Below are 12,084 nucleotides of genomic sequence, written 5' to 3' on the forward strand. Positions count from 1 at the left end.
AATTGGGATGCCTACAAAAAGTCTCTCTCACACACACACACACACACACACACACACACACACACACACACACACACACACACACACACACACACACACAAACACACACACACTGAACTACAGCAATGGGCTCAGCCTTTTGTCGTATTGGCTGTGCCCATGAAGGGCAATGGTGTCATGGCTAAGATTCTTTCAGCTATTAGCTGGTCTGGGTACAGGCTATATCCTTTAGCTATGATGTGATCACTAAAGCACTGTGTGGGTACAGGCTATACGTCAGCCATTATGTGACAGGCGGGTTTCAGTCTGTTGAGATATAGCATTGGGACTGCATCCCTCTCACCCTCGTTGCTTTCAGCTGGAGGGCAAACCACTGTGTAAGCATCCTATCTTGGAGATCCAGCAAGCACATACATGTATGTCTGATTCAACGTGTGTGTTGTGTGTGCTTTTGCGTTTTGCGGCCAGACAGCCACAGCTGATGTGTGTGTGTGTTTGTGTGTGTGCGCGCGCGCACGTGTGAGTGTGTGTATATGTGTTGGCGTGCGTTCTTGCAGTTCCCTGAGGGCAACAGTGGTCTGTGTCGTCTCAGTCTGTGCATCTGTTTGTTTGTTTGTTTGTTTGTGTCTGAGCGTGTGTGTGTGTGTGTGTGTGTGTGTGTCCCTCTTTTTCCTGCACCTCTGACTTTCCCCCTCTTTTATGTGATCTATGCTAAAAAAGTGACATGACAAACCATCATGTCATACTAAGCCCTTAACTGTACACTATACGAAGGGGAAGAAAGGTCAGAAAAAATAAAAAACAGAAGGAATAAATAAAATACAAAAAAAAAAAATACAAGGCCTCATTATTTTGAATCTCTCTCGTATACCGTGGCCGCCTGTACGCGTTTGTCCCCATTGGCCGATGCAGCCACACTGCTATAACGGCTTCATGTGATTGGCTGAGAGCCAACAGTGCTGCTAGCCCAACGATTGGCGGAAACAAACATGAAGGAACCTGCCCATGGGCCGATTGGTGCCTTCCGTTTAATGGCACGCTCGGCAACTTGTAGTACATATGAACGAGTATAACCCCAAGCCCCCCAAAAAAGTTAACACACAAAAAATTCCAAAAAAAACCCCAGAAAAGCACTAAAGCAACACGACATGAAAGTCTGTCTTGCAAATAAAACATTTTTTTTCTTTTTCAAATACATTTAAAAAATGTCTTCCTTCTGTTCAAAAAATATGTTCATTCAAAATGAAAAAAATACATAACATAACAACCCAAAAATAAAGCAAAAATATAATAAAATACATTGAGATGGTGAAGATAAGCCCTGCTTATTAAAACAGCTTTGATTGACAATAGTTTGCTTCCACCTCTCCTCTCCCTGATCCCACCCACCAGACACCCCCATACACATTATATTGATACATATCTAATGGATGGAATATGCTTGCCAGAGGAAATGCATGCACGTACACAATTTGTGCAGGAATGCATTGCCATGTATATTTTTATGTCAGCCTTGTGCATGGTACCACACCTCAACGCAAGGTGCGCAGGCATGTAGACAGGTGCAAATTTGACCCCACTAATGGGGGTGATCATCTGAAAGTTTTGGGGAGAGCCAGATTGCTTATCCCCTTTGGTGACACCTCCAGTGTCTCCTTCACACACGGTTGTATGCCTATGGAGGGTCACACAGCAAGCATATTCCTGCCTTTAGTCTACGGACACCCTACTTCCATCAGCTCTGGACAGGTGTATGAGCTCTCTTGGAGCAAAGGATGAGAGAAGCAGAAGAGAAGGAAGGGAGGGAGATAAAGGGAGGATGGGAAGGAGGAGGGATGCAGGGAGGGAGGGATGCAGGGAGAGAGGGTGGATGGCAGGGTAGGCTTCTATTTCTTCTGAGGTGTGAGTTTGTTCATGCCGCGGATCCTGTCCAGCAGCTCAGTAACAAAGTCCTACGGGAAGAGAGAAAGGACAAAAAACAACAACAATTATGACATATCAAGATCTTGATAATCACATAACGACTTTACTGCCATGATGAATGAATGTATGCAAATATAAAGTACAGTGTTTCAGTTTTGTTTACTGGCTTAATACCTTTCGAAATGCTCAATCAATTGAAAAAAACAAGAGCGGCTCTCTTAAAGCACAGTAACATTTTCAGGCCATGCGGCCTAATGTTTACAGGAAGTCTATTTGATTAGCCAAGAGGGAAATGAACACTTACATCAGTAGGTTTGTAACATTCTACGAGCAGGTCCTGTCAAAACACAAAACAGAGGAAGATTTATGGCATCATCTAATGGATATTAAGTAACCCAGTCTTTTCAAAACTAATCAAACTGTACTCATGCATAATGCAAAAGCAATTCCCATATGTTTTTGATTGACTGGGTACGTGTGTACACTGTAAAACATTGCAGCCAGTTAAACACAGAAAAGTAAGTTGCCCTGCTGCCTTAATTTCGTAAGGTAACTCAACTCTAGGCTTAATTCAACTCAAGGCTTTCTCAAGTTGAGTTAACTTAAATCTTTTTTTGTTGTACAAGGTAGTATACTACAACTCATCTTTTTATCATTTGTAATCAATGTATCTTATCCCCTCAAGACGCAGCTTTATAAATTTGTTGTTACCAGTATGGTAATGATCAAGTTGTGGTGCATTACTAAACGGCCTGTGTTGTATCATAGTATTGTAGTGCTATGGTAGTTACATTTCAATGACTATTACAGCGTGCCACTGGAGGTACGGCGCGCATTAAGGGGCTACAGCTGTTTCAACTCAAAAGAAATAAAACCAATCATGTAGTAATGTGATTTCTCAGCATGATTTTTCAAATTAGAAAAAAAACAATGTTACTTTGTTGTCAACCTTTCGAGAGTACACAAATCATTGTCCATGTGGACAGGTTTTTAATTGTTTTACATTGTTGGTTTCAGCGAGTAGAAAGTTAAAGTATATGCAAGCATATGTGTCTCCAAAGTCATTTAACGAACAATGCCATCATCTCTGATTAGATCTTGATTTGATGAGTAGACATTTTGGAGGTCATCATAATGGATGTAACCAAGGTCATCCTGTGCAGTCCACCACCCAGGGCTCGAACCCACGACTGTCTCTATCTCTGGCAAGTAGGCAGATGCGCTAACAAGTGAGCTTAACTAGCGCCACGCCACTAGCTCTGTCTCCATCTGTATGTGTCTTTAAGAGGGAAGCTGCCTAATGTTGAACTTGCTGAACTCTGCTAGTTGGCGTACATCAGTATGTACATTAGGTAGTATCTCTACCTATGTGTTGTGGGTATATGACTGGACAGAGGTCTCACCTTGACCCTTGAGGCACGATCAGCATCATTCTGCATGTCCAGCAGCTCATCCACATCAATCTCCAGCTCAGGGATGGCTTCCTCCTAGTGGGAGAGAGAGAGAGAGAGAGAGAGAGAGAGAGAGAGAGAGAGAGAGAGAGAGAGAGAGAGAGAGAGAGAGAGAGAGAGAGAGAGAGAGAGAGAGAGCAAAAGAGAGATCATCATTACAACCTTGTTACAAGTAAACAAGTTAATTTTTCCCACTGATGTATCGTATTTGTTTACAACTGTGTGTCATAATTGTTTACTGTTGTGATGCAGAGTACTTCACGCATGTGGCTCAACTGGCACAGATAACTTAGCACGAAGTGAGTGGTAAACATTCAAACAGAGCAGTCCCAGATGTTTTGTGATTTTATTGTCTCTACTTGACATGCCAGTCAATTAGTGATAAGAAAACGCGTGGGAGAGAGAGATGAGAGCCAGGAGGTGACCCAAGCCAGACTTGAACCTGGCACTGGGTTGAGTTATGCCTTGGGTTGGGTTAACTTATAAACTTAAGGCAGCAGGGCAACTAACCATAAGTTTAACAGACTTGCAATGTTTTACAGTGTGCAACACAGAAACCCCAGTCCCATCTTTTCACCAGAAAAATGCAGCATACACAGTACATCTATCTGTGTATTTGGTACACAATTTGGTACACAATTTACTCTGGAATTGTACTTTGTACAAACATGAACTATGTTACACCCTGAATGAACATCCAGTACACTTTACATAAATGAGAAACTAATGATACACTATGACAGCTTGCACTTGAATTAGAACCACATGGCTTCACTGAACTGAGGACCCATGTTTCTCAACGGCGCTCTGAATGTTGTCATTTAAAACCCAACAAGTCGCATATGGTGGCCGCAGACAGCTTCAACCCTCCCTTAAGTCCTCGAGACCGCTGCACTGCTGCACGTGTGTTAAAATAGACCAGAGAGTCATTAAGGCCGTGACGCACACAGCCGAGCGTCGTCGAGGATATCCCTGGGAAGAGGCCATTACAAGACTTCGCCCCTAGAGGGCACTGTCCCACAATGTTTCCTTGCGGCACAACAGCCAGTGTGGTCTCCATTGTGTGTGTGGACACAGAGCGTGCTTTGTGTGGTCGTACCAGGGTATATTAAATTACCTGCCCATAAAAAACATATCAGCAGCAAAACGATATTTAAAAAATAACCATAAAACTGACAATGATAGAGTCAAATAACTCAATAACCCATAAAAACACATCAGCAACAAAACAGTATTCAAAAAATAACCATAAAACTGACAATGATAGAGTCAAATAACCCAATAGCGTCAACAACAATGGGACAACATACTAAGAACACACTATGAGAACAGATGCAATAATAAGTGCCCCGCAAAAAAAATATTCTGGCCATAGTGATACACATTATCGCTAGTTTATAGGTTGTCACTGGCTGTTGTGATAGGACATGGAAAGCAAGGGAAAAACATGGGTTTTTGGACGAGCGTGGTTTTAAATAACTGCGGCGATAAGCGCACTGGTGCCTACTGATAGCGCTAGGCCTGGGTTGCGTCACATCACGGAGAGCACGCTTGTCCAGACTTCCTGTGAGGACAACTGGATATACAGCAGATGTGTGTGCACAGAGAGTCTGTGTGTGTGTGTGTGTGTGTGTGTGTGTGTGTGTGTGTGTGTGTGTGTGTGTGTGTGTGTGTGTGTGTGTGTGTGTGTGTGTGTGTGTGTGTGTGTGTGTGTGTGTGTGTGTGTCTGAGTGTGTGTGTGTCTGATGTCTGTGTGAGGTGTATGTGTGTGAGTGAGTGAGTGAGTGAGTGAGTGAGAGAGAGAGAGTGAGAGAGAGAGAGAGAGAGAGAGAGAGAGAGAGAGAGAGAGAGAGAGAGAGAGAGAGCATATGAGATTGTGGATGTGCGTAGGATGTTTACTGTGTGTGAGTGAGAAAAGAGAGAGACTGTGTGGGTGTGTGACACGGACAGAGAAAAAGTGTGTGTGTGTGTGTGTGTGTGTGTGTGTGTGTGTGTGTGTGTGTGTGTGTGTGTGTGTGTGTGTGTGTGTGTGTGTGTGTGTGTGTGTGTGTGGCCATCCATGGGTGTGAGAGGGACCAAAAAAACACACACCAAAGTGTCATCCTGCCAAAACATTTCCACCTAATGGTGTTTGCCCTCCGTCTAGTTCCTCTTGTCCTCAGTTGTTCTTTCCTCTTCCCGGCCTCTCTTATCTCTCGCTATATGTTTCTTTTCGCAACAGACGCCTCTCTGCAATCTCTCCATCTCTCTAACGCCCTCTCTGCAATCCATCTCTCTCATACTCTCTCTCTCTCCCTGTCTCCATCCCCCTCTCTCCATCACTGTCTGCCTCAGTCTCTCTCTCTCTTTCTCTTTCTCTCTCTCGCTCTCAATCTTGTATATCTCCTTTCCTCTTCCTCATGGTGGCCACATGGCCTCTCTCTCTCTCTCTCTCTCTCTCTCTCTCTCTCTCTCTCTCTCTGCCACCCCATCCTTCTCTTCCACATGGCAGTTGGCTGCATTTGCATGTAAAAATATGGCAGTGTGCAGTCAGTCATGAGGAGAGAAGAGGAGAGCAGCCTCTATAGCCTAATTATATGCTACCGATCCCCTCTCTTAGTTTCACTCTCCCTCTCTCTCTCTCTCTCTCTCTCTCTCTCTCTCTCTCTCTCTCTCTCTCTCTCTCTCTCTCTCCCCCTCCTGCCTGTCTCTCTGTCTCTCAGATTTCCCCCTCTGTCTCTCTCCATCTGTTTCTTCATGATTCTTCTTTCTTTCTCTTTTTCTCTCTTGCTCACTCTCCATCTCGCTTTGCTTATCTGTCTTCCATGTTTCCCCTCTCTCCATCTCTACTCTTTCTCCCTCATTTGCCTTTCTCCTCCTCCACCACCATCCTCTATTCCATCTCTTTCTCTCTCTCTCTTTCTCTGTTGTTGCCCACTCCCTTCCCTCCACTCAATCCCACCCTGCCCCATCTGTCTTTCTTTCCCTCTTTCTTACTTTCTTTCTTTCTCCTCGCTCTGTAGCTCTCTCTCCATCCATAATCTCAAACTCCCAGTCTCCTCATTCTCTCTCTCTCTCTCTCTCTCTCTCTCTCTCTCTCTCTCTCTCTCTCTCTCTCTCTCTCTCTCTCTCTCTCTCTCTCTCTCTCTCTCTCTCTCTCTCTCTCTCTCTCTCTCTCTCTCTCTCAGTCTTTTGCCATTTCTCCTCCTCCCACCATCATCCATCTTTCCCTTTTCTTCCATGGAGTTGTCTTGTTCAATAGAGGCTGGTGGCTTAATCAGCTGTCTTTTTTTCTTTTCCCTCTCCCTCTCTCCTCCCCGCACTCCTCCGCTCGGATTTTTTTTCTCTCTGTGCCAACTAGGGCTGGGTGAAATAATCGATTCAATCGATCGATATCATTTAAAATTCACATAATTGATTCACAAGCCACAAAATCGATTTTTTGGTTCTTTTTCTTTTTGTTCTTTTTGTTTCATTTAGGTCTGCTGAAAATACCCAATAGGTATTAGTCAATTAGGAATAGGCCTACTTATTACAAATTAGCAATCTGTTAACACTGTCAAGCCACAGCCCTTTGACATTTTGATATAAAAATAGGCAACAGCATCTTTTGGGGGAAATCCTGGCACCAAGAAGGGAACGGATTGAATCGATTCGGAATGAATCGAATCAAATCGAATTGAATCGTGATTAATCGATTCAAAGCCCTAAGAATCGAAATCGAATCGATACAGGAACATGGCTGCGATACCCAGCCCTAGTGCCAACAAAACCTGTTTCTCTTCCTCTCCATGTTGCTTTGTTTCACACCACCATTTTTTTCCGTAACTGTAACTGATACACCAGCATGCACACACACCCCGACACACACGCACACATACATTATGTACTTTGTTTTGGGGACCAAATCTTCCAAATGGTTTCAACAATTAATATTCCTACCAATACACGAAGAGAGTTGAAGTTGCAGTATCAGGGATATAGGAAACATTCAAACACAGGCACACATACACACACACACACACACACACACACACACACACACACACACACACACACACACACACACACACACACACACACACACACACACACACACACACACACACACACACACACACTTACACACTGCCCTACCATTACCACCCTAACCCAGTCCTACCCTGTAAAGCCCTACCCTACGCCACCCCCGCCCATGTGCTTACTCACACACCCTAAATAAGCTGCTGCCACATGCCTCTCTGTGGGCACACACACACACACACACACACACACACACACACACACACACACACACACACACACACACACACACACACACACACACACACACACACACACATAAGGAGGGATACATGCACACAGTAACCTTAGCACATGCAAGGACACGTACACATTACAGTACACACACACACACACACACACACACACACACACACACACACACACACACACACACACACACACACACACACACACACATAGCCCCGTTGACCTCTCTGTGGTTCCTGCCTGGTGACTCACTGCCTGACTGACTGACTGAGGGCCTGGCTTGGCACTCGTTCGGTTGCTGCTCTCAGGGGCGGATCTAGCCATTTTGGGGTCCTAGGCGAAATATGAACATGGGACCCTCAAAAGTCACTACATAGACATAGAATTCTGTGTTTTGGTGCTATTTTAGTGTTTTGTCTCATTTATCTCTTCGATCACTTTACATACGTGACAAATTAAGTTCAAACCTACTTTTTTTGTGTTTAGCGCGACTGATGTGACAGTTGGGGCCCCTATGGAGGTCGGGGGCCCTGGGCAGTTGCCTAGGTTTGCCTCGTGGAAAGCCTGCCTCTGGCTGCTCTCTACTGCACTGTGTAGTTCTAGAGCTAATAAAAGCAGCGGCACCCTAACCACACCAAGACGTGGAGACCAGATGAGAGAGGAGGGAGACAAGAGGGCTGCTCGGGACATGACACACTGTCATCACCGGCCCCGATACAGCTACGCAGCATGATTACATGACATTACATTCAGCTGGCGCTTTCATCCAAAGTGACTTTACACAGGGCTACAGTCCCTGGAGCAATGTGGCGCTAGGTGCCTTGCTGAAGGACACTTCAGCCATGGAGGGAGGACGGGATGGGTGAGGGGTGGGGAATGAACCTTCAACCTTGTGATCTACAGTCCAAGTCTCTAACCACAACACCACAGCTGCCCCAGGGCAGCAAACAGAGGCTACTGGGCTTGAGCAGTAGAGGAGAGATGCTGTAAGTAGAAAGACCGATAGGCTAGTTCTAGTTTGTCTATTCTGGAGTTTGTAGAGGCAAAGATACTAACTTTTACTCTTCAGCCAGCCATGGAAATCCCATTCTGCTTCTGCACAATCAGAAAGCATTTCGATTGGATAGAGGATGCACACACTGGGTCTGCAGGCACAGGGTCTGGGTCTGCGTCATTGGCTCTTGTGTCATTGCATAGCAACGAGCATGTGCGGAACGACTGGAATTGTTTTTAAAACGGAATTAACGTATATACGTATATACAGTGGTGCTCATATGTTTACATACCCCAGCAGAATATACGCTTTCTTGGCCATTTCTCACAAAATATGAAGGATTACACAAAACCTTTTTTTTCACTCATTGCTAGTGACTGGCTTAAGATATTTATTAGCAATATTCTGTGTTTACTCTTTCAAAAGCATGATCACAACCCAAACTACCCAAATGACCATGTTCAAAAGTTTACATACCCTAGTTTCTGATGCTGAATATGGCCCTGTTTAACATCAGGGACCGCTCTAAATTGTTTGTGGTAGTTGTGGATAAGGCCCTTAATGTTCTCAGAAGACAAAACAGCACATTCTTCCTGGCAGAATGGTTGTTTCCTATAATATCTTTGGGTGTCTTGCTGGAACCTCACATTTGAGGTTTCCCCTGAGTGGCTCAATGATGTTGTGATCAGGAGAGTGAGACGGTCGCTCAAAAACGTCATTTTATTTTTTCTGAAGCTAATGATGGGTTGATTTGGCTTTCTGTGCTGAAATATTGTCATGTTGGCATGTCCAAACAATGGACCGTGTGCAGTTTCAAGGCTGATGAGTGTCAAGTTTCCTCCAGTATTTTTCACAGGGCAATGTATTCATCATTCTGTGAGTATGGACCAAAAGTGTAGTGCATTTGTAACTCAAATGTCCCCATGACATCAGTGGTCCATAACCATGTTTCACAGAAGGGATGGTGTAACTTTCATCATAGGCTCCGTTGACTGTTCTCCAAAATGATACTGTTAATAGTGGCTGAAAAAAGTTCCATATTGATCTAATTTTTCCAAAATGACTTTGTCACAGGCATTTTGATGCTTCTCACTATGTTATTTGGTGTATCATATGCAAAATAATATGTTTGCATTTTTGTAGTAATGGCTTTCTCCTGGCAACCCCCAACAGCCCATCTTTCCTCAAGTGCCTCTTTCTTGTACAGTTTAAAACATTTTGTCATGTTGTCCTATATTTCACCTGAAGTTATTTTTTGGTTGTCCTATGCCTCCTGAACAATTTCCCTTGCAATGATCATTGCAATGCAATGATTCCCTTGCCCATTGGCTTGATTCCAACCAAACCCCTCATATTGCATTTCTGAATTGTAATTCCAACAGTGCCAACATGACAATATTTCGACACAGAAAGCCAAATCAACCCGTCGTTAGCTTCAGAAAGAATAAAATGAAGGTTTTTGAGCGACCATCTCACTCTCCTGATCTCAACATCATTGAGCCACACAGGGGAAACCTCAAATGTGAGGTTCCAGCAAGACACCCAAAGATATTGTAGGAAACAACCATTCTGCCAGGAAGAATGTGCTGTTTTGTCATCTGAGAACATTTAAGAGCCTTATCCACAACTACCACAAACAATTCAGAGCGGTACCTGATGTTAAACAGGGCCATATTCAGCATCAGAAACTAGGGTATGTAAACTTTTGAACAGGGTCATTTGGGTAGTTTGGGTTGTGATCATGCTTTTGAGAGAATAAACACAGAATATTGCTAATAAATATCTTCAGTCAGTCACTAGCAATGAGTGAAAAAAAGGGTTTTGTGTAATCCTTCATATTTTGTGAGAAATCACAGAGAAAGCGTATATTCTGCTGGGGTATGTAAACATATGAGCACCACTGTATGACCGAGGGATAAAGCTGTTAGGAATTAAAAGAGGAATAAACCACACTCTTTATTCTGAATAAAATTTAACTCAGAGTAGCCTTTATACGGAACTGTGAAGAGTTAATATGATTTCTTCAAAGCGGAATAAGAGTTTTATTCGTACTATTATATATATAGGGTATGGTGAAAGTTCACCTGGAAAACTGCCTTTGCCATTGTGACACACCACTTCGCAGCACAAAGGGTTCACTTCAAAAATGAAATTGTATTTATACCTCACCCGTGCAAGCAGGCCCAAGTACCTCAGAGTACCTCAATCAACCTTTGGGATACAAGTCTGATGCCCTGACTGCTTACCCATGACTTCCTTCAAATCTACCAACCTGGCGGGTCAGAAGTCGAACCAGCAAGCTTTAGTCTGAAGCCCTAACCCATGACTGCCCATGAAAGAAAGATGGGGTAGAGCAAAGGCAACAATATTAAATTCCACCTTCCAACAACTCGGTTAATTAATCCCCGATGTGAAATGAAGGAAGACAGCTCGATAGACCATAACACTCCGCTGTCAACACAAGCACAGTCACAGCAGAGTATTGTATAAAAGAGACTACTGCTTCAGCGGTGTAGAGGAGATAGATACAGAAATAGAAAGACGGATAGAAGAGTACTGCGGAGTGGAATCACAGTGCAGATTTAATTAACCCCCAGTGAGAATGATTAAAGATAAATAAATAGCCATCACCAGCCCCTTGCAGCAGAGCTGAAGCTACTGGGTTTTTGTAGTAGACATTATATTACACTAAACTTAGCTGATGCTTTTATCCAAAGCGACCTACAGCTGTTTAGGTAAAGGGTATTGGATACAGTCCCTGGAGCAATGTTAGGGACTACAGTAGGTGCCTTGCTCAAGAGCCCCTCAACCGTGGAGTGGAAGGGTGGGATTCAAACCTGCAACCCTCAGATTTAACACCTGTCTCCTTAACCACTGGGCCACGGCTACCACAGGTAGTAGACAGTACATAAACATACAAAGTAGCCGATAGATAGTAGATACTACATTACTAATCCCCAACAAAATGAAAGAAGACAGACAGACTGAAAGACAGGTAGACACTAGACAGACCAATTAAGAGGCAAAGTAAGTGAAGAGGTGAACAAAGAAGGCAGGAAAAAAAACAAGTAAGACAGAATAAATTGGGGAAGAGCAGATTTCTGGGCTCGATTCCGAGGCAGTCTAAGCTGAGTACTCCTCTTGTTCACTAGCTTTTTTTCTCCCTCTCTCTTTTTCTTTTTTTGTCTCTCTGCCTGTTCCTGTCCAACCCTCTCTCTCCCTCCCTCTCTCTCTCCCTCTCTCTGCTCTTTTCTTCCCTTTCTCCCCCACCATCTCTCTCCCCGATAATCTCCCAACCTCTTCCTCTCCCTTTCACTATGCATCTCTCTCTTTCCCCTTTTCCTCAATCTCTACTTCTCCATCTCCGTCTCTCTCTCTCTCTATCCCCCTCTCTCTGTGTTCTCGTCCTCCCCCTTGGTTAGAGGAGCCCAGAGCAGCTGTCACTGCACCTGCCCAACTGCCCCC

The 12,084-nt window shown here is 44.0% G+C and overlaps 1 protein-coding gene across 1 annotated transcript in view; it reads right to left on the reverse strand.

The window, feature by feature from the left end:
- Positions 1–513: 513 nt before the first annotated feature.
- The window catches only part of ppp1r14bb (protein phosphatase 1, regulatory (inhibitor) subunit 14Bb), a 37,700-nt gene continuing 26,129 nt past the window's right edge, over positions 514–12,084 (reverse strand). The window contains exons 2-4 of the mRNA XM_063186247.1: positions 3,327–3,410; positions 2,228–2,260; positions 514–1,952 (exon numbers count right to left, since the gene is read on the reverse strand). Of these exons, the coding sequence (XP_063042317.1) occupies positions 1,887–1,952; positions 2,228–2,260; positions 3,327–3,410 (183 nt within the window). The 3' untranslated portion in view covers positions 514–1,886. The remainder of the gene's footprint in view (positions 1,953–2,227; positions 2,261–3,326; positions 3,411–12,084) is intronic.

This window comes from Engraulis encrasicolus, chromosome 21 (assembly GCF_034702125.1).
Source record: "Engraulis encrasicolus isolate BLACKSEA-1 chromosome 21, IST_EnEncr_1.0, whole genome shotgun sequence".
In the NCBI taxonomy this organism is placed as follows: Eukaryota; Metazoa; Chordata; class Actinopteri; order Clupeiformes; family Engraulidae; genus Engraulis; species Engraulis encrasicolus.